Raw genomic sequence first — 22,267 nt, 5'->3', positions numbered from 1 at the left:
TGCCATGGGCACAGCAGTCTCCTGGCTGGGGAACAACAGAGCAAAGAAAGTGTTCCTGCTACACCTGCCATGGGCTGGTGTGAGGGCCACAGCCAGGAACACGCTCCGGAGGGGCTGGATGAATTCCTGGGAGAAATTCCTACCTGCAAGCACAGCCACACCTGGCTGTGACTGGTAGGGGCTGAACCTGTATTTCCACTGGCTAGAGCTATTCTTGTCCATATGCACCACAATGAATCCTTTCCTAGTCCCCAGAAGAGGACAATATTCATGGTTAGCCCCAGCCACCACAGGCTGCTGGACAGACCAAGAAGGGGTCTGGTGGGGCCCATCCTTCTCCTGCAGCACTGTGAATTCCCTGCATCCCATCCACCATCAGGGGCCATACACATTACCCAGGACAGGTGGAAACAGTCATCATAATCTGCCTTGGCATCTGTTTTTTAAAAGCAATTTCCTCTCCCTGCCTCTCTGACAGAGCCGGGGAAATATTTAAGTGACCTGTCAACAGTTTTTTCATCTCCCCAAGAAGATGTTTTATCTGATCACACCTCTCCAGCTATTCCTCTTTACATGGCATCTCCTGTCTGTCCTGCTCCTCTGAGGCTGCCTCGAGCGAGGTGTGGCTGCTGCTCCCCTCCACTGCACCCGGGTGCCACAGGGGGCCAGCACACACAGAGGGGCTGCTGGAGAGCCCCTGCCCTTCCAGGGATGGGATGGGATGGGATGGGATGGGATGGGATGGGATGGGAAAGCAGCACTGAGAGGAAAGGCAGCAACCCCTACACCAAAGCATCATAGTCATGGAGAAGCCATGGATGGCACAGTGGCCTTGCAGAGTGGGGGGGTTGGTCAAGCCCTCTCAAGCCCCATCCTTGGTTTTCAAGAGGGAACAGCATTGACACAGGGGTTTTGTGAATGATTTTCTTGCTCTGCTTTTGGGCCAGACCGGCGCTACAGGAGCAAGGTTGGTGCTATAGCACAGTAATTCTCCGAGCGTAATGAAAGCTGACATTATATCAAACACAATAAAGACTCTCAGCTGATGGAGATCATTCCTGAACACACAAACCCATTAAACTGAAAAAAAAAATATCAATTCTACACACTCGCCAGCCAAAAGAAAATGTGATTTGTTATCTAAAAGGGGGTTATAAACACAGCTTCAATGCACTTTCTGTGCTGTAATGAAAACTGGGTTTGAAATGGCAAGACGACTGCAAATTAGAGTATTTGATTTTATTTTCTAACTTTTTAGGTAAACCTTCTACAAGGGCAAGTGCAAGGTTACAGTGACAATCTTTCTGTTCTCAGCCGATAAGTAGGATCTGTAATTAAAGGAGGAGAAAAATGAAAGGAGGATAAGGAGCTGGCGTTCACCCTTCTGGTGCTGCTTTGAACACAAAGCCCTGCCTGCATGGCTGTGCCCAGCCCACGGGAGCAGCTGCTGGAGCCCACACGTGGCATGGCATGGCATGGCATGGCATGGCATGGCATGGCATGGCATGGCATGGCATGGCATGGCATGGCATGGCGCAGCTGCTGCTCCCCCACAGACACACACCCAGCAGTGCTGGGTGGAGCAGCAGGATGGGGCAGGATCCTGCACCTCGAGGGATGTGGCTGCATTTTTCTTCACAGAGAAAAGCAAGACACAACTTCCCAAGGATATTTTCTGGGAATCGCAGGGAGGAACCTCAGAGAAAGAAAAAACAATTCTTATCTCATTCTCTGCTCCTGTGTTGTGCCAAAGTAGAATGCAATGTGGAGATTGTTTACCCAGAGTGATGGTGTTTTGTTTCCTTGGCCTGTCAGGGCCAGGTGTGTGTGCAGACTGTAGGTCAGCAGACAGTCGCAAGGTTTTGTTCAGTGGAGTTGAGTGCTTGTGCAGATTCAGTTTAGATGTAGTGCAATATAGAATAATATAGTATAATAAAGTAATTAATTAGCCTTCTGGTATCAGTGGAGTCCTCCTTGTCATTCTTCCCTTCGTTGGGGTTGCCTTGCTTTTCCTACAGAGGGATGCAGCTCCCAGGGCTGTGTGGCCATGGCTGGGTACCCAGCCATGCTGCCATGTACCTCTGCTTTATCCTGCACCTTTCCTGGGCAGTCAGGAGCACAGTCCCTGTTATTGCTCCTGTCCATCCCCATTTGGCAAACAGCAATCCCCTTTTCCCTGGAGTTTCGTTTCTAATGGAGCTTGAAATTATCTGGGCTTTGTTATTCCTCATGTGCTTGCAGGCAGGGGTTACAGATGGAGGCAGCAGCATGGGGCTGTCCAGCACTTGTGATCCCCCTGCCACCTCCACAAATGTCACCACTCCCCAGAACCACCCAGTGGTTAAACCCTGTCCCCAGCAGCTCCTACATCCACAGCTCAATGTATGGCTATTTTTCTTTTCCAAGGAAAAAGGGCCTGCTGGGCTCTGACCCTTCAAAGGGCCCTTTCCAATGTCACAAGGTGGGGAGAGGTGGGAGGCAGAGGGGCAGCAGGCAGAGGAAGAGGGGAGCTTCCCAGTATAGTGATGGAAAATGCAGTGAGGAAGGAGACTGGGAGAAAAACAACACTAATAAACATTTTATGAAGCAGAAAATGGCTTATAAAGAAGTCAACTTTTAAAGGCAATTTATGTAATCCTGCCAAGCACACATAAACGAAGGGATGGATCTCTGCAGTACTGGAGTGTCCCCTAAAGGCACAAATAGCTCTGGCAGCCCCAGCAGACCTGCACACGGCGATGATGATGATGATGGTGATGATGATGGTGGTAATGTTGGCCTGGGATGCATTCTGTGGCTGGCAGTGCAGATCTGCACCTCTGACAGCATCCCCCAGGTCAGCATGGCCCCCACTCCCACACACTGGGTGATTGTGGGACACCTGAGACCCTGCTGATGCTGCTGGGATGGGGCTGAAGGTCTGGAAAAGAACCCAAGGAAAACTCGTGAGGAAAGCAGAGCACCCAAATGGAAAAGAGCTGGGAGAACATGGAGCTGGTGGGATGTCTGACAGGCCACATGGCAGCTTGTCAGCAAGGATGGATACAAAGGATGGCAGCAAAAAACTCAGCATGACCTTTCAGCATTTTTATACTACTTCTACTTTTGCAGGTCCCTTGCCCAAGCAGGGCAGCAAGCAGAGGATGGAAACCTGAAAACTGCATTGCAGGGTGGGCTGGAGTCCTGGCACCTCTGTTTGCTGCTGGGTGGTCAGCACAGGGCAGGCTCAGAACCACTGCCACAGCCAGAACTGGGGACATCCAGAGCAGGGGGCCAGCCCTGATGTGCCTTGAAGGACAAACCCTCATGGCTCTGCACAGAGGGGAGCCAGACTATCCCAATGGATCTCTGAATGGAAGTCTGTAGGCCAGAAGATTCTCACTGGGAAAACTGCAAATGGGGAATTTTCTGTTTTCCTACCATACAGTGCCAGGTGGGTACCATGTCCCTTGGTGGGAGCCCACTCTGGCAGCAGGACCCAGCTCTCACCTTTCCAGAGCTCTACCAGCCTTCTCCAGTGGGTGAATGTGCATCCCTGAGAGACCCTCACAGTGCAGGCAGGGAAGGGCATGATCTCTGGCCACATCCCTGCCCACCATGCCACTCTGAGCTGCCACCTGGCCCTGGAGTAAAACAAGCTGGAGGGAACTCATGAGAGTGCTCAGAATATGGGTGACCTTGGGGCCAAGGGTACTTTTGACCAAGGAAAGTGCCCCATATCCAGAAATGATTTGGGGACACAGCCCAAGCTTGGCACAGCTGGTAGACATGAGGGTGGACGAGCACAGGGAGCAGGGATGAAGCAGGACAGGATGTAGGGGTTGTTTAGGGGATGTAGGGATTGTTTACTGGGAGGCACTTTGCAAAGCCTCCTGAGGTGGGAGGCTGAACTCAGCTCCAGAAAGGCCAGCTTGGCTGGCATGTAGCTGGAAAAAAGCAAGGAAATCAAAAAACAGCAAGGAGAAAGGAACTTTCCCCGTAGAGACAGCTCGTGAGTGATGGCTGGCAGCAGCTCCCAGCCGCTCAGGCTCTTGCTGCTGCTTCATTTTCCTCTGGACTTCCATAGCAACCCATCTGCAGTGAGGTTTAATGGGGCTGCCATTAGCACTAATGCAGTGCAAACACTCAGCATCTGCCGGCGCCTTTGGATGGAAACACAGAAATAACCACGCTCGCCGCAATCTGTCACCGACTCCAGCGCGGGGCGAGGACGCGACACGCTGGGAGAGCAGGGGAGAGCTGCAGCCAGCAGGAACGAGCTGCTGGTGGGAAGGGAGGAGAGGAGGAGCTGGGATGCTGTGCTGCTGCCCCTTCCCTGCCTGCTGCGAGGGCAGCTGCAGAGCCAGGGTGAGCGGTGCTGGCACTCGGCTCTGACCCTGCCCGGCCATCTCGAGGATAAAGGGCAGGAAAAGGAGGCGCAGCCCCAATGAGATGCACAAAGCCCCTTCATCCCTCTGCTCTGCTCTGCTCAGGAGCTGGGGCTGTTGCAGGCAGGACTGAGGCAGGCAGGGCTGATGCCCAGCACCCTGGGGGCTGTGCACAGAGCTGGACCAGTCCATCAAGTGTCCCAGCCAGGCCTGGGCTGTCCTGATAAAGCAGCGCTGAGCTCTGTGGTGATGCATCACTGCACATTGTTTCTGGGTGACTCGCTCCTAATTACCTTGATTAAGTGGTTGCAAACAGTGCTATTAAAAATATTTTTTTTTCTATGAAAGTGGATTTCTGAAAGGTTTGTGCTGTGAATGGCAATATGAGCCAAGAGCTTCCCAGTGCTACAGCCTTTCCCAGCGTGTTTTGTGTCCTGCCATTATTCCCCTGGCAGTGGAAGGCAGCCAGGTCTGGTTGGAGAAGGAGCTCTCTGGGGCTGCAGAGAGCCCCTGCAGCAGGAGCCCATCCCTGTGTTCCAGAGGATGAACAAAAGCCCCAAGCACTGCTACAAAATGCAGTGACCTTGTGCCCACCCTGCACATGCCCTGGTCACAAGGCATCCAGCCCTGGGTGCCAGCCCAGCATGGGTGCACAGGGCAACTACAATGTCCCTGGGGGACCCACAGTCAGGCTTCAGGTGTGCTCAGGGATGTTTCCTGACCCTGGAGGACATGTGAGACTGGGTCAACACTAGGGATGAAGATGCCCTGCACTACTCTGAGCTTTCCTTGGGAGCCCCGAGCCAAGGTCCTGGTGGGGCACCAGCACTGGTATCAGCAGGTGCCTGCACCCAATCTCATTATCCTCTTCACCTCCTCTCCACTGGCCTCTTGGGAAGAGCCCACAGCAATTCACCAGTGCTTTCATGCAGACAGGGAGACCCCTGTGAGCTCATCCTGCTCCTTGGGTGCCCATGGGAGACACAGAGTCACCCACCAGCTTCCACCCCACGCTGCCCACATGGCAAATGAAAGCCAAGCAGGTCAACCCCTTGCCTTCTCTTTTGTTCCTCCCATCTCTTCCTCTCTCCAGCAAACCGTGGTGACCATGAGCTACGGCAGGAAGATCTGTGTGAGCAGCAGCAGCTCAGACTGTGAAATACCCCCCAAAATACAGCATCATGGCCTGGCAATGGGGCTATCCCCAGGCTGTCCCCTCAGAGGATGCAGGAGGTTCCTCAGGGCTGGGCAGGATGCCATCCTAGCCAAGAGGAAGGGGCTGGGTGGCTCGGGAGTATTTTTTATTTCAGACTCCATTTGCACTGGGAGAAAAACAATCTTTCCTTCCTTTTGTATTATGGTTATAATTTGAGAGCATTTCCAGACAGAATCCTTCAGGTTCCTGCTGAGTGCTATCACCGCCAGAATTACAAAGTCAAATGCAATCATTAAACCCGCGTCTTCCCTCTCCCAGCCCAGATTGCTCCTTCCCCAGGAGCAGCCCCCACCGCAACTGCTGGCATGTGCCACAGCTGAGCCACCGCTGCTGTCACCCCGTGCCAGCCCCCCAGCACCAACGCCAGCGGTGCCAGAGCTGGGGAGAGCGGGAGCATCCTCAGCCCCCACCCCTCACTGCTGAGCTGTCACTTCAACCTTCACCTCCTGCCTTCTCCTGGCGGTGTGTGCGGGCTGAGGCGAGGCTGCAAACGAGCTCCAAATCGCTTCATTTGCTCTCATTAGCGTGGCAGGCGCTGGGGCTGGGGCACGGCACAGCCAGCGGTGACTCACGGAGGGGACACGAGCGTGGGCAGGGAGGGATGGCACAGCGACTGCCTTGGCACAGGGGCAGGGCTGGGGAGGCTGGGGTGCCATGGAGCCTTACCCGGATGTTGTCCTGCCAGTGGTGAGCCTTCTGGAATTTCTCCGCCGCGTTGGCAAGTCTCTGCAAAACAAGTGGGAGAGGAGGAATGAGCCCAGGGGAAGCAAGAGCAACCGGGCATTGCCCACTCCAGCCCAGGAGCATGGGTGCCACCCCAACACCCAGCATCCCTGCCTGAGGGTTCCTGCAGCACCCTGGCACCCCTCTGCTGCACGGGCAAGGGGGCAGGAGGAGGCACGGGGGCAGCACCCTGGGAGGGTGCTCCAGGGACAGGGAGCCAGTTTGTCCTGCTTGCTCCTGCCTTTCCTGGGGCAAGCCCCTATCTCCAGAGGAACTGCTGCCATTTGAACTCCTCAGGGCTGAGCCACTGCAGCTTGGCAGCTGCTCTGTGCAGAGCAGGGCAGACTCTTCAAAAATCCCTCAAAACCCCTTCAAAATGTCCCAGTGCTGGGGTCCAGAGGTGCAATGGGCTGCCCAGCCAGATTTAACCCCTTTGTACCCCATGGCCACACTGGGGTAACCAGAGGAAGCAGGATTTGCCAGAAGCAGGATGGGGCGATGCTCAGCACCAGGGCACCCTCCCTGGATGCTCAGCCATGAGACTCCTCACCAGCACAGAGGGTGCAGCAGGGCAGGGCTGGAGACTGGGCAGCCCCTGGGCAGCACTGCAGTGCCTGGAAGAAGCTGCAATCTGGCCCTTTGTGGAAACAAAGGGGATAAACAGGGTGAGAGCTCCAGGCTTTCTACAGGATCATCTCCACATCATTAAGAAAATAAAGCCAAGAGAAAAACGAGCAGCCCCAAGCACCCTGGTTTGTGGGCAGCTGCTGGGGACCAGGGCTGCACAACCTGATCAGCACCAAAACCCAGCCAGAGGCGACCCTGAGCCAGCTCACAGAGCCCAGGACCATCCAGACCCCTGGGTGTGGGACACTCACTGCTAACAGGGGCACGGGGTCATGTCTGCTGATGCCACACTCAGCACAGCCTGCTCCCCAGCAGCCATGAGCTGGGCAAGGCTCCCAGGGATGCACACTGCCAGCTCCCAGCCCCAGGGGCCAGTCTGTACTGGGCTAACAGGCCATGAGGCTTTCCAGGCTGCTGCAGTCCCCAGAGGGCTCCCTGGAGAGTTAGTGGGACACAGAGCAAGGGAAGATGTACCTACCCTGCAGCACAGGCTCCTGCCTCGCCTGCTCCTCACTCCCTGCAGAAATATTTCCCTGGAGGGGATGGACATGCTCTGCTCCATGCCAGTGGTGCTGGCAGCCAGAGCATGGGAGAGAGGCGAGCCCGGGCTGCTTTCACACACTGAACTGGCTGGCAGGAGGAAGGAGCACTGACAATGGGGTGACATCTTGGGTGAAATAACAACCCCAAATCACATCTTGGGTGAAATTACAATCCCAAATCACTGCCTGGGCAGCACCACAGAGATTCACATAATGAACTCAAGATTCCCAGTGCTACACACACGACTTCCACACCATGAAACACAAATCCCAGGATAAAAAAGCATTCCTTTGCTCATCATGTGGCAGGCTGGTGGGAGCCCACAGGGGCAGCAGTGAAGTCCAGTGATATCCCTGGGAAATTATTTCCTATAAGAGCTATTAGAGCACCCACACACAGGAGCCCTGGGCACAGCCACAGGTCACAGCTGCTGTCCCCACTGTGTCCAGCTTCTCCAGCACTCCCATCAGCACACAGGGATGCAAAATGTCTCAGCCTTTCCAACTGGATGCTCAGGGGAAAGGAAGCCCCCAGGTGCCACAGTGCCCCCCTGGCCATGCAGGAGAGTGGCAGGCCCAGCCCTGGCAGGGTGGCTTGAGCAGGGCTGCGGCAGCAGATGCTGTATTTCTGTGAGCATGGAAAGCACAGGCACTCGAAAGTAAGGTGAAAGAAATCACAGATCTGGCCCTCCCCAGCCTGAAAATGCAGCTTGTTCTTATCAGATGCAGGGAAACACGAATCCATCACTGCATAATCTCAGCACGTACTGCTTGAAACTTTCCTGTTTAATCTTTTCTCTTTCTCTTAATCTTGATTTCTAAATCAAAGTGCTTGCTTTCAGTGGCCAGCATCCAAGGGGAAAGATCAGCTATCAGCTGAACATTGAAGCAAAATCCTTATGGCTCCAGTGGCAGGCAGAAGGGAATGAGAAACAACATGTGGCTAGACAGAAAAGCCAAGTGATATGAATTTTCAGGGCAGTTTTTCATGGTCTCACCTGCACAGCCATATCCCTGCCCCCAAGAGCTGCCTAGAAAATCCGTGGCCCAATTCTGTACCTCATCCCCTGCAAGCTTTTGTGCTCTGTTTATATATTGAGATGGCTGATTAAAGACGAGCATTTATTCTGAGTTGCGTTTAAGGCAGTGGTGATGAAATATGCATTTTTCTGTACTTGATAAGAGTGTGTTTGTTTATTATGGGCTGGGGTAAGATTTATGGACATCTTTAACTATTCATTGCCTTGTGCAAAGTGCCTGGAGGGTTGCAAATGGTGCAGTAAGGGACGGCTACACCCAGGAACGACACCTCGACAGAAGATATTTTTCCTCTGGAAAATGTCAATTTGTCAAAGTCAAACCAGACACAATTTTGGTTAAAAAAAATAAAAAAGGAAATCCAGATGTTCTTGTTTGATAAGTAGCAGGAAGGGGGGAGCCCGCAGCAGGATGGCACAGCCACAGCAGGGTGCTGTGCTGGCTCCTGGCTGCCACTGGATATTCACCCAGGAGAGGCGTCCCCAGAGCCCTCCAGTTGTTGGTCCTGGAGCATTTTCCTCACTGAAGACATTTCAGTCCCATGAGCAGGATGTGACTGGGAGGGAGAGGAGCCAAGCAGGCAGCCAGCATTCCTTCCTCTGCAAAGGGGACAGACCCAGAGTGTGGGGCTCCCATGGGAGCAGTCCCATCCTGTCACATCCCTGACTGGTGCTGGAGGGAGCCCATCCAGCCCTGCCTGGAGATGGGCTGCTCTCAGGAACAGGGTGGGGGATTGTTGCATTCAGGATCCTCCAAAACTGTGCCAATAACAACCCCCCCAAGGGGGCTCTCTGGGACAGCAGCTCCTGGAGGTGTTTGTTAGGGCAGGGTTTTGTTGCTGCTCCCCCAAACCCCACTGACAGCTCCCCAGGGAAGGTGATGGGTCTGCCTGGAGCCACACACTGCTGCAGGACGTCCCCATTAATGCCAAATGAGTTCATCATGAATAATGTTATTGTGATCAATACTGCTCAAGGATTATTTCTAATCCTTAATAATGATTAAACCATTATTTTTCAAGTGTTACAGATCAATCAGAGCAGCTCAAGGTGTGCTGCGTGCAGGGATTGTGAGATGCCCAGGAGGCAGGTAGTGCACTGGGGAGCCTGGCAGGGTACAGGGCAGTCACCAAAACCTCTCCAGATTTCAGACCTGGGGTTGTCAATTGTGGGGTTCAGACAGCAATAAAAAAATAGAGGAATTATCAAAAATAAAGCATGGCTGTGAAATACCTGCAGATTTCCAGCAGGCTGTGGTGCAGAGACTGCCCTGGCACTTTAAGGAGCTCGGTTCTTTCCCCAGAAGTCACCCAGGGCTAAGGACAGGAGATTTAGAGGCTGAAAACACTGAATTGAAACGACTCTGAAGGTCATGAAAGGCCAGCAGGAGATTTGCAGGGGATTGGTGTCTGGAGATCCCGACAGACAGCGGGCTGAGTGAGGGGGAAGGTGCTGCACGGGCTTATCGTGCCCCAGACTCATTGGTATTCCACATGGAGCCCCTCTCTGCTCACCAGGGCTGGGCTTCAGAGCTCCCTGCCCAGCACAGCAGCTCTCCAAGGAGCTCCTCCCAGAAGATGGGCAGGAAAGGAAAGGGTCAACAATTTGGGTGACCATGTGTCTGCCCAGAGGATGGCAACTCCAGACACATGGCTGCTGCTTTTCCCTGGCTTTGCTGCAGGGCCTTGCTACTCACCCCACCCTGAGCACGCTCACCCACGTGAGCTCACCCCCAGCAGCAGCTTTTGGGGACAGCTGGTCTGATGGGGAAACTGCTGGGAGTGAGGAACACTTGGAGCAGCAGAGCTGGCACAGGCAGGGACCATGACCTCCCCTCTAGTGCAGGGACCATCCCTGCTGTTGGCATCCCCACTGCTTGAGGGGCCAGCACTCTGGAGGATTGTCCCTGATGCAGCAGACACCCAAGGGTGATGCTCAGCTCCTCCTTGCCACCCCTCCTCTCCCATCACACTTGGGGCTATCCTGCACTGCTCTGATATTTTTACACAGGCTCTTTCCAAAGGAAACTGGTCCAATGATTTACTAAATCTCTTCTCCCAGCCCCACCATGGCAATAAGCATGCCCTGGCTGCTCCTGCCTCAGTCAGATCAGTGGGTTTAACTTGGGAAGCAGCAGAGCAGAGCTCAGGGAGGCCAAAGACCAAGGCTGGATTTATAAAACAGGATTACAGCAAACACTCTGCAGAAGGAGACTGAGCAGCCCTGTGTGACAGCAGCTATGCCACCCCTTGTGTCCAAGCCTTCACACAGGTGCCCCAAGCCGATGTGGATGCTCCTCAGGCAGTCTGGGATGGAGTTCCTGGCTTCTCCCCACAGCCAGTGTGGAAGCCCAGCCATGGCCCATCATGCAGCAGCTGTGTGTGCCTAGGGATGTTTGCTCCAGGGAGAGCCACTCCTGCTAAGCCTTCCTTTAACTCCCTCAGGGAGGCTCTTATCACCCTCATCACAGCGCCTTGCCCAAGGCTCTGAATTGCATTAACCTCCCACAGCCTAGCACAGGCTGGCAGGGGAGATCTGTGCTGGAGATTCAAACAGCCCTGTGCTACCAGGAGAGGAGTGCCACAGAGCATCTCACCTGCAGCACTCCTCCCAGGCAGGGAAATGCCCTGTTAGAGTGCCACACAGCATCCCAGCTGCAGCACTCCTCCCAGGCAGGGAAATGCTGGTGAAAGGTTAAGGCAAGAAGGTGAAATCAAACACACATGACAAAGCCAAGGAACTCGAGCTCCAGGCAGGAACATCCCCCAGGAGCTGGTTTTGCAGCTCTTCCTCCTCCATAATGAAGGAATGAGGATGGCACAAGCCCTCTCCTCTGGTACCAACCCCTCTTCCATGGACAGGGCACCCTGAAGCCTCACCTGTTACTGCAGAGCATCTGGAAAGGCAAAAGCCCATTCCATGTGCTTCACATGAGTCCATCCTCCCTGCCTGCATGCAACAGGGCAGGGGGCACTTTCTCATGGTGCCACTCCTGCTACCAGCTCCAGGGTGCCTCCACCCCAGCTCTCCCCCTCACCCCAGCACGTTCATGGAATTCACCCCTAAGCAAACCCTCCCAAGAGCGTGCACATCACCATCCAAAAATGATCAACCAGCGACAAAAGAAACAGCCCCCTTACGTACACAGAGGGAATATAAATCTTGAGTAAACACTGTAAAGCAGCGAAGCATCTCATCCTGTAATAATCTCCGAGACAGTTGATCCCAGGGCTCTTATTACCCCCCCAGCCATCATCTGAAATCCAGTCAGCAGCAGGCTCAGCCACGGCTCTGTATTGATCACAGAGGCAGCTTCAAATATGCTGCGGCATTTTTCTTCCAAAGCACTAACTTGTTTGTCAATAACTCCCTTGGCTGTGCAGGAGGAGAGGGATGGATAGAGCCCATCGCTCCCTTCTTGCACCTGGATCCAGCCTGGGCATGAGGGAGGATGGGGCTGCAGCCAGCACTGGCTGCTAATGTTCTCCTGGGAGTGTAAATAAAGCCCCAGGGATGAGCAAAGAGCATGTGGTAAATCCTCCAAGGGCTCCCAGACCTCGGTTCTGTACCAGCTGGTGTTCATTGCTGGGGTCTGGCAGGGCAGGGAGCAGGGACACCTCTGCAGAGCCAGCCCTGCCAGCAGTGAGGTCACAAGTGCAGACCTGGAGCTAAACCAGAGCCAGAGCTGCTGCAGACCCCATATGGGGCAGTGGCACAGCCAGCATCTGGCACTGGGGGCCTGGGATGAGCCCCAGAGCCACAACTTCTGTCATTTTACTGAGCACCTCAGTAACTCATGCTCTGCAGGCCAGCAGCATGTGGCTCTTGTTCCCCTGTCAGCATTTCTTGCTTCTCCTTCCACCATCCCAACAACCACAAGGAGGGGAGGAGTGAAACATCCCAAGAAGAGAGGTACCAATGCAGAGATGGTGAAGAAAGGGAGAGTGTTGCTGCTCAGGGTGTTTCTCCCACCCCAAAATATTGCTCAGGTCTCCAGAAAGGCTTAACTTTCCACAAACAGCAAAGCACCAAGGGCAAAAGGACAGTGCAGAGAACCAGGCATCATGCAGCACAAACTCTGCCTGGTGCTCTCTTCAGCTCTGCTCCCCTTGCAGAAAAGCCTCTCTCCTTCTCCTGGAGCTCCTGTGCTCCATGAGGCTGCATACTTGCTTTCCAAAATCACAAGCAGAGAGCAGCCCTGCCCCTGCTCCCTGTCACCCAGGAGGGGAGGAGGAGGGCAGGGGCACTGTGCCCTGCAAACCCAGGGGACACTTGCCCCTGGGGACCAGCAATAGCAAAACCTCAGCTCAGCTGCTCAGACCCTCCTTGGCTCCTGCCCCATCCCTCCTGAGGGAGGAAGGGCTCACGCCAGGGTGCAGGATCTGTCCCCACCTCCCTCAGCAGTGAGACAGAGCTGTGGGAGGCAGGATGGAGAGATGAGGCCAGGAACAGGTGCAGGCAGGCTTGGCCTCTCTCACTGTCCCTCTCCTCTGAGTGGAGTCAGCAGAAGGAGCATTTGGCCACACTGGCATTGCCTCATCCTGCATGCTCCTGCCTTTCACCCTGGACATATGGCAGCAAACTTTGCTCTTGCATTAGAGATGACTTTAAACAGTACTGCTAAATATCATCATGCTCAAGTCCTGCTGGAATGTGCTGCTGTCAGGCTTTGGGATGCAGGTGGTCCCTTGGGAAGCCAAACCAGGCACACTTGCCTGCTCTGCTCAGGATATGAGAAAAATCCTTTTCCTCCATCCCCTTTGCCACTCATTTGCAGTCACAGTAGCCTTTTGCATCTTCTGTATCTGATGGAGAGGAAAGCAGGGACCTCTGCTCTGAGATCCCAACATTCAGCCAGAGGAGAGCCGACCAGGAGCAGCACAGTTCTCCAAACTGTCTATGCCCAGCACTTTAAATCATGCTCATTTCACACCTCTAGCTCTCTTTTGGAGCACCAGCTCACAAGATGAGCAAGGCAGAGAAAGCCCAGTCTGTTCCTGATGGAAGTTCCTACCATTTCCACAGCAGTCGGACCAGTAAAAGTCTAAAATTTTGGCTGTCAAAGAAAAAAAGTCTCTCTTGGGATGAAGCTGGAATCTTGCCTCCCAGGAGGTGCTGAAGAGCTGGGGCATGCCAGCAGCACCCCAGAGGGATGATGTGTCACTGGCCAGGCGCTATTTACAAATCACGAACGGGATGGGGCTGCTGTGGAACTGCCTTGAGCTGTTTCATTTTTCAGCATCAGTCTCATTACATGGTTATGACAATGGGAAGATGCCAGCAGCTCACATCCCAGGCAGCAGACGAAGAACTTAAAGTTACAACTTACTTTATAAGTTTTTTGACCAATCACACAAAGCAAAAGCACATTGACAGTAGTTCTATCCAATCACCATAAGCACACGTACCTTTGGTTAAAACAATGCTTGCTTATTTTGAATACAATACTTGTAAGCCTTAAAACACAACACACAGAGCTCTATTATTAAGCTTCAACCTTCCTAATATCTTGCTAGGTAAACTTTCTGTAGCTTGGAGAGATATTCTAGACAAGCGTTAATACATAGACCATTGTTCTATTTGTCCTTGCTTTTCTTCAGTTTAAATAATTTTTCTGCTGACCAATCTCACGGCTGCTGCTTAGCTGTAATCACAGTTCTGCTGTCTCTGAGGCCTGCCTTTTGCAGCTTTCCCAAAACCCTCTGATTTTGTGGATTCCCACATGATGGATACAAACCACCCGAGGAACGTGACTCCAGAGTTGTTTTTTGGTTGGGGTGGGACAGATGTGTCCCAGCAGTGTCAGGGCTGTCCCTCCCAATCCAAGCCCCTCGGTGGTGGGCTGCCAGGCTAAAAGCCTGGTGGGGGCTGCTACCCACAGCTCTTGTCATTGCCTGCTTTGGCAGGGTCCTGCCAGCAGCAGGGACGGGGCAGGTGAGCTGCTGGGCATAAACACTGCATCCTGGCACAGTGCAGCGCATCTGCCAGAGCTCTGCCACGACTGGAAGGGCTTGGGGACTCTCCTGCTGGGTGACAAGCAGCTGCTTGCTGCACAATAAAGTTTCAGATGACTAGAAATAATTCAGGTCAAGATGCAATTGCTGGAAGGGCAGAGCTGGGAAATGTGACAGCAGGCGATTCACCAAGCTGTGGAGGAGGAGATGGTGCTGCCCTGGGCTCCTTCCATCTCCTCTGCCCCCATGCCAGTGTGCTGTGGCTCCCATGGGGTGGGTGACTGGAGGGACATGGCTCCCATGAAGGATTTCTGGAGACAGTCCCTTCTGGCAGGGGGTCCCAGGGCAGGCTCAGCTTCTGCAGTATTGGGAAAGGCCAGAGTGTTAGTGACAATCTCAGCCCACTGCTCCTGCCCCATCTCCTCCCAAATATACTCCAAATAGTCAAACAAACAATGCTCCCTAAACCACACTCAAATATCCTGTGGACCTCCTGCTACGATCATCAAGAAGGACTTGTCACAGTTCAAAATCCATTACAATAACCACAAGGCATTTCAGCAGCAATTATAAGAGATAGTTGCACTTAAAAATCAATTTTACTTAGAGCTTGGAGGAACAGGGTTTTTTAAAAATAAAGGGAAAAAAAAAAGGAAGTGATACAGCTTGTCAATTGGGCAGGAGAAGGAGGAATTTCCCTGGCCAGGTCTTAGCAGCCAGAGTCTTCAAAGAAAAAGAAATAAATCCTTCCTTATCATTATCCTTGTGTATTTTGGACAAATAAGTTCCACATGAAGATGAGAAGTTGTTCAAGGAGTGGCTCACCCTTCCCTGTGGTTCCCCACATGGTGCCAACAACACAGAAGCTCCTGTGAGGTGCAGGAGGGCATCCCTGAAAACCCAAAATGCAGCCTGCATCCTGGCAGGCCCCTGACTCCCTGCTCCATGGGCATGAAGCCTTTCATGCCTTTGAAATCCTCCCCTTTAGCTCTCTGCCTTTCACTCAAGCAGAGGCTGTTGAAAGTTTGCACTGGAAACCACTTACAATCGATTTATTTTAAGGCATCACCTCTGGCTGCGCTGTGATGTGCGAGCTTTAAAAAGCGCTCGTTCATTATCCGCTGCTGCAGGGATTTCCGTGTGGCACCCCCGGGGCTGCCACAGCTCCTCTGCTCTTGAGTTTCTGGGCTAAGGCAGATTTGCAGCGTGCACTGATTCCCACAAGAGTGCCCCAGAGTACCACCACCCACCCCACAACCCTGGCAAACCCACAACACTGCCCCGCTTGAAGCCCTCCAGGGACACATGTGACATCTTTCTGATGTCCTCCAGTGCCATCAGCCACTGTCCTGCAGCCTCAGAGGGGTTGGACACACTGGGCACTTACTCAGCCTCCACTGCCACTGGGATAGGAACACAAGCAGAGCAGTTGACATTGCCAGTTTTTAACGCCAAAAAAAAAGCAACTGCAGTGCAAAAATTCATAGGAAGGACATTTTTAGCGGTATTTTGCTCTAAAAACAAGGACAATAGCTGGAACCAGCTTTGTTCAAACTTTCAGACAAACAGCACAGAAGCCCCAGTGGCTCCAGGTGAGGTGGGGAAGTTTCAGGGAGGTGGAAGGGAGCAAGTTCAGGAGGCCACCAAATAAATGGCTTTTCCCAATGTGACAGCTCACAGTGACCTCAACACTCATCCAGCTCCTCCTGGCATGTCCATGGGGCAAGGGGCAGCCTCCAGGCTGCCAGGACCCATCCTCATCCCGTTGGGACATCCTTTTTTGAGATCAAGGTGCTCACTCCCCTCTCCTGGCCCTTCAGCCTCCTGCTCTTCGGCAAAGCTCAAAGCTCCAGCTCTTCAGACCTCAGTGCTCTTTGTCAAGATGTCCAAATGTGCCTTCCCACTCCTGTGCCTTCTTATTCAAAGCCCCAAATCCTTGAATTTCCCTTCAGTCCCCATGCCTACGTTGATGCTTATGGACCACTGGACAAATCCAGGCTATGCTGATGGAGCAGGATGGTTGCTGCTTTGCTTTTGTCTTCCATTCACCTATTCTCTCTTGTCTGGAGCCTAAAATTTCAGTATTGTTCAACTCTGCATTTTTACAGCCCAGCAAGCTCCATTTATGGCCCAGCTTCCTCAGTTACAATGGAAGAAGGAACCACACAGAAGAGAACAACCACCATGGATGCAAGGGGGTCTGGTGTACTCCACACCAAGCCCAGCCCCTGGCAGATGTATCCACTCTACTTCCCCATTTTCTGGTTTACACAGACTTCTGATGTTACCAGTAACATAACTTGCCCAAAGAACTTCAATACAGGCCCTCTTCTGACTCCCTTATAATCTCAATTTCTTTCTTTTGTTCTTTCTCTTTGCTCATGCAAGGAGAGCAACTCTCATTGCCCACTGCAAATCTGGCTCCTGCCTGGCAGAGGTGGTGCTGGGAAGTGTTGGTGCTAACAAAGCCCCTGTGAGGAGAGCTCAGCTTCCTTCCCCTCCTTCAGCAATGTGACTGCCTTCCATTCCCTGGGGGAATAAACAGAGACCCAGGTCAAGGAGAAGGACTCAAAGCACATGTCCTGAAACCAGGACAACTTGCCACCACACACATTTCTTAGGCTTTGTCTTTATTAATTCTGCCTGAGACATGTGCTCACTGCAGAGCAGCCCCTGAGAAGCCTCTCCCTTCCCTGAGGCACGTGGCTCCAGGATGGAGACCCCACAACCCTCCTTTGGGTCTGTGTTTGTGGGGAGAATCCTTCCCAGCTCAGGCTTTTCCTGTGCCAGCACTGGGCTGATGCAGCAGCTCCCCAGGGGAACCTGCAGTGCCCTTCCACTGTCCTGCTCCAGGAACATGTTTTGCTGTTTCTGTTAAACCCAAAATTCAAGGCAACTTGACACTTTCTGTTATAAAGACCGAGGTGGGGGAGGAGAAAGCATGGAGGAGCTTCCCTAAGGGAAAAGCCATCAAGTGGAACAAGTTTTCAACAACTACACGTTCCTTGACCTTTTCCACAGTCATATATTTAATGTTTCATGGATGGATTTGATAAAAAAAATTAATAAAATAGATTTCATTTTTAAAAAAAGGTCAGGACATGTGTTACAGGGAAAAACTCATTTAAGTCCCTACCTGATGCTGAAGAGCCCTCCCCTGCCTCCCAGCCAGGGCACTCTAGCCCAGGCATCTACTTCCCCACCTTTCTTTTCAACATATTCAGGGTCTGATCTCTTCTGGACTTTCCCTTCCCCTTCTAGACACGGAATGAGGTACCATAAGCATTAGAGCTGAGAAATGCTTGGGAACCACAAATATTTGGTGGGATGTTGCACATCTAACTTGGAGAGGCAGACAGAGAGCTCAAATGTGGAGAAAATGCTTGTCCAGCCTCCAGACTAGCTCTTCTACCTGCAGCTGCTCCACCTTGAGCCCAAAGTTCTCCCCAAATATCTTGGCAGATGTTGAGGCTGCAGCCATGCTGAAGCCATGCACAAAATTTGCACTCTCTTGTCCATCATTTCATGGCTCCTGTACCCACCTCATGAGCATCACCCCATGGATATCACATCCCTCCTCCCTGTGGAAATGAACATGGATCTCATCTGCTGTGTCTGAGCTCAGACTTGTCAAGAGCAAGCAAAGCAAAGTAAATTCCCCAAGCACAGAGCCAATTCCTGCTGATCAAGATGTTTTAAAAAATAAATGGTATTTAATAGCAGCTCCATCCTGGCTGGCCCAGCGGATGCTCCCAGAGACTCAGAAACAAAAGCAGCCTGGATGCTATGGACATTTCTATTATTAAGCCCACTCTGCAATTAGAGCAGACTTCTGTCCAACCTCTGCCTCTTTTCACCATTCCCTCAATTTTTTTTTTATTCCTTAAGAACAAAATATTATTCATCAAAGTTTGCAAAAAAAGCCTGCGAATGGCTGCGATAACATCATACTAAGTTATTAAGTGGTGACAATGGGGGACAATTACAGTATATAGTCCATTATACAGCACTGCCGTTGGGATGAATCAAAGTAAAACACCCTGTGAATGGTGAGGAGCTTATTAACAGGAACATTGGTGTGCCAGAACATAATACCTGCATTCAGCCTCAGAGTTAGTGCTGAGCTGCTGCTGGTGGGGACTGTGGAGGAAAGTGGAGGAAAGGGCTGGCAGCTCCACTGCACTGCTCGAGGCATCAGCCCCATGGATTTATCCTCAGTGCTTGAACACAAAGGGCAAAACCTCAGTCCTGGGCCATCGGCATGCAGTGTCTCCCCCTCTAAATCTGCTTCTGGGAGGCTCAGAAGATTTTTGCAATGGCTCAGCCAAGCACAAGCAGACAAGGATTTCCCTCAAGTCCCACTAGGATCAGGAGCATCCTCTCTGTGCTCACCAGCACCCCAGAGGGTATCTCACCCCTGCCTTTTGGGCAAGGAGGGTTCCACCACTATCAGCAAGCCTTTGCAGGTCCCACTCAGGGGTGTTGGGCACATCCCAGACTCCCTTCACCCATCCCCTGAGGCTGCCCCTGGCCTGCAGCAGCAGGTGAGGACGCCATGATGCTGGGAGATGCGTGAACTAAATAATCTGTGAAAATCCTCTTTGTTGGGAAGGGAAACAAGTAAGCTGCATGCCTTCTTCCAGAGCTCAGCAGCAAAATTTCCAGGTTTGGGTGTGCTCAAGGACTAACCTGTGGGAAGAGCTGGTTTTATGTTCTTCCTCCCAGGCTCTGCAGCCCATTCACACCTGGGTACAGTTCAGATAGGTCCTGTCCCTTCCCTCTCTGCTGGCCTGAATTCTTGCCAGTGGTGAAACCCTGCTCTCCTTTGCCAGTGCAGGGTTTCCTGCTGCTCCAGCCGCTCTGGCTTGCTCCTTCTAAGATGTTATTTTTACACTTCCCTTAAAATACAACACTAAGAGAGGCTTCTTGACTATATTAACATTAGGAATCTAATCAGCAATCAGACAGCTCATAATTTTCTGATTAGCTCTGATTATACTCAATCTTTAGGAATGAAAAAAAAAAAGAGGGAAAGAGGAAAAAAAACTTAGAAGGAAAAATATAAAAATATTCTCTGCTCAGTTTTCCCACCCTGATTCCCTTGATGAGGCACAGAGTCATGGGAACAGCTCTGCTGCTCCCAGCTAAGAAGGAACAGTGGCACAGTGACCTGCCAAGAGTGTTGGTCAATAACCTGGTGCTATCACACTGCTGACCTTCATCCTTCCAGGCTTGGCTGGGATACTGTCCTTGAAAGGGGCTGCTTAGGGAATGGAGAAGACATCAAGAGTGCCAGAGCTGCTGACAAACCCAGAGGAGTGTTGTGAGCTCTGCTCTCAGGCAAACATCTCCAATAATCTGCTAAAAGACAGGCAAAATAATGCCACAGAGAAAGGAAAGGATGTGTGTGTGTCCAGCTGGCTTCAGCCTGGAGAATGGAACCTCTCCAGGTGATGACAAGGAGGAGAAGACTGAAGAACTTTGTGAGATGAGGTCATGGCCACACACCGGCTTGGCAGGAGATGATTGGTGCTTTGTGGCTGTCCAGAGAGAAAGATCCCAAGGATTCAGGATCTAAGGGCTGCCAGAAGGTGGGAGGAAAATAAGAACATGGCCTGAAGGTCCTGGGCAGGAGCAGAGGATGCCCCAGCAGGCAGATTTACCTGCAGACCAGGCGGCAGGAGCAGGAATGGCATCTCCTCTGAGCATCTCCAGCATCCTACTACAGCAGGGCTTTTGTGAAGGAGGAGAAAGGGATATCCTGGTGCTGAGCCTCACAGCTGCAGCCAGGAGGGAGGAAGCTGAGGAACAAGCCAGAGGAAGGAGATCTAAACCAGCCCCTCTAACAGAGTTAATCAGTCGCGTGCGCTCTGCGTAGGAGATTCACTCCTGACTGCAGCAAGCCATCAGCTGATGCTGTGAAGCATGAGATTTAATTATTTGTATCATAGCCATTGCCTGCATAACTACAAATGATATTAATGGTGATAAAATTGTCCAGCTGGCTCTTCCAACCCATCACCACCCCGACTCGCTGCCTCCCACGGCAGGGATGTGCTGCCTCGCAGGGACCGCGGCACAGCCGGCGGCAGAGCCCATCCACCCAACAGACACCATCTGGAGTGACCATCCCACGGCCACATGGGGTGGCTGAGCACGGAGCACGTGCTTGGTGTCTGAGGAGAGCCCTGGTAATGAGAGGTGCTCTGTCAGAGCACTGCCTGGCTCTGTATTTGCAGCAGCGTAGCTGAGCCTCTGCAGAGCTCACGCCTGCTCGCAGGCTGGGCAGCCCCTTCTCCCTCCAAGCTGCTCCAGAGCTGCTCCTCAGGGGTGCTGGCAGAGCTGCCAGGGAAAGCACTGCTCCTCATCTTGGTCAAACCAAATGGGTCACAAAGATCTGCACTAAGCAATCAACCTGTGAAAAACCAGAGTACAGCGAAGTAGAGTAGAACAGAACAGAACAGTTCAGGTGGAAGTGACCTGAGGTAATCATCTTGTCCAATTGCAAGACTAAGGGACACCTGCCAACTTTAAATCCAAAGAATTCAACTGTCAAAGTAAATGGCCTAGGTCAGAGCAGAGCAGCCACAGTGCTCCCAGCAGTCTGACACCACTCTCCTGTAGAACTCCTTGGCTGAGGTCTCCAGTCACTTTTACCATGACTTCAAAGAAAAAAGCTTGAAATCCCCACTTGAACTGAACTGTGGAGAAGGAGAAGGTGCAAACACCCTAGGGCTTGGCTCTCCCAACATGCTTCACCATAGCATCCCAAGTGGGCAACATGGTTACCCTATCCCCTTCCAGCCTAGCAAAGCAGGTGAGGCCCAGGAGGAGGTTGTACCTGCACTGGAGATAACAACAGAGGGGACTGATCCCTTTCATGTGCTGGGACTCAAGCCCTGGTGTCTCCCATGGCAGATGCAGTGCTCAGCACCCAGTGGGACTCTCTTATTGAATTATCTCAGTGCACACACTAAAACCCACCCCAGTTCCCATGAAGAGGTGCCCCCACTCCCCACTCTGGGTAAGTCTCCTCCTCACACTCCAGCCACGACCACAGAGTTCTCTTTCATGAAGCGACTGCCAGAGCTGTAATTACTTTGAGGTGACCTCTAGGAAAAAAAAAAGTTCAAGTTTAAAAAGAAAATCTCTCTGGTTAATGCTATGCAAATTGCCAGCGAGGCAATCAGGCTGACTTTTAAACACTGGCCCCTGTCGAAGGGCTCACAAGACAGTCTTATTGTCTTGCTATCAATTTGCATCTCATTACCCACAAAGCACCTCTGGTTGGAGGTAACCTTTGGGGAAGGCGCCGCGGGGCGAGGAGCCAGGGGACACTGTGGTCACTGCTGTGTGCAAAGCTTTCCTGTGGCCCAGCACCTGAAATGCCATGGGTGAGGGGCCACGTCACTGCCAGCCACCACCTGACACTTGTACCACTTCTGCCACCTGCTCTGAGGGCTCTGCCATGGCTGTCCCATGGACACAGTCACACTGTGTGTCCTTCCCACCGGCCCCCCTGGTCCCCAGAGGCTGAGCCGTAGCAGTTTATCTCCACCTGGCTGATCAAGGCCATTCAAAATGGTTCTGAGTCTTTGCATATCTCTGCCAACCCTCACCACCTTGGGGAGATGGTACCAAAATAGCATTTTTTGACAGGAAGGAAATCCGTTGTGTCCTTGTCCTCAGCCTGCTCCTGCTTCTTCAGCCTCCCCAGCCTGTGCTGCAGTCTCCCAGGTGCCTCCACCTTCCTCTCCATCCCCACCCATGAGGGGTGACAAAACCAAGTTCTCAGCAATCA

At 52.4% G+C, this 22,267-nt stretch overlaps 1 protein-coding gene across 2 annotated transcripts in view; it reads right to left on the bottom strand.

Moving 5' to 3' along the window:
* Positions 1-22,267, bottom strand: part of CACNA2D2 (calcium voltage-gated channel auxiliary subunit alpha2delta 2) — a 211,101-nt gene that overhangs the window by 37,530 nt on the left and 151,304 nt on the right. For both annotated transcript variants that reach the window (XM_054640210.2, XM_054640211.2), the window contains exon 4: positions 6,250-6,309. In XM_054640210.2, coding sequence (XP_054496185.2) covers positions 6,250-6,309 — 60 coding nt within the window. The remainder of the gene's footprint in view (positions 1-6,249; positions 6,310-22,267) is intronic.

This window comes from Agelaius phoeniceus, chromosome 11 (genome assembly GCF_051311805.1).
Source record: "Agelaius phoeniceus isolate bAgePho1 chromosome 11, bAgePho1.hap1, whole genome shotgun sequence".
Classification (NCBI taxonomy): Eukaryota; Metazoa; Chordata; class Aves; order Passeriformes; family Icteridae; genus Agelaius; species Agelaius phoeniceus.
The sequence above is the reverse complement of the archived record's forward strand: the minus strand, read 5'-3'. Positions and strand labels throughout refer to the sequence as shown.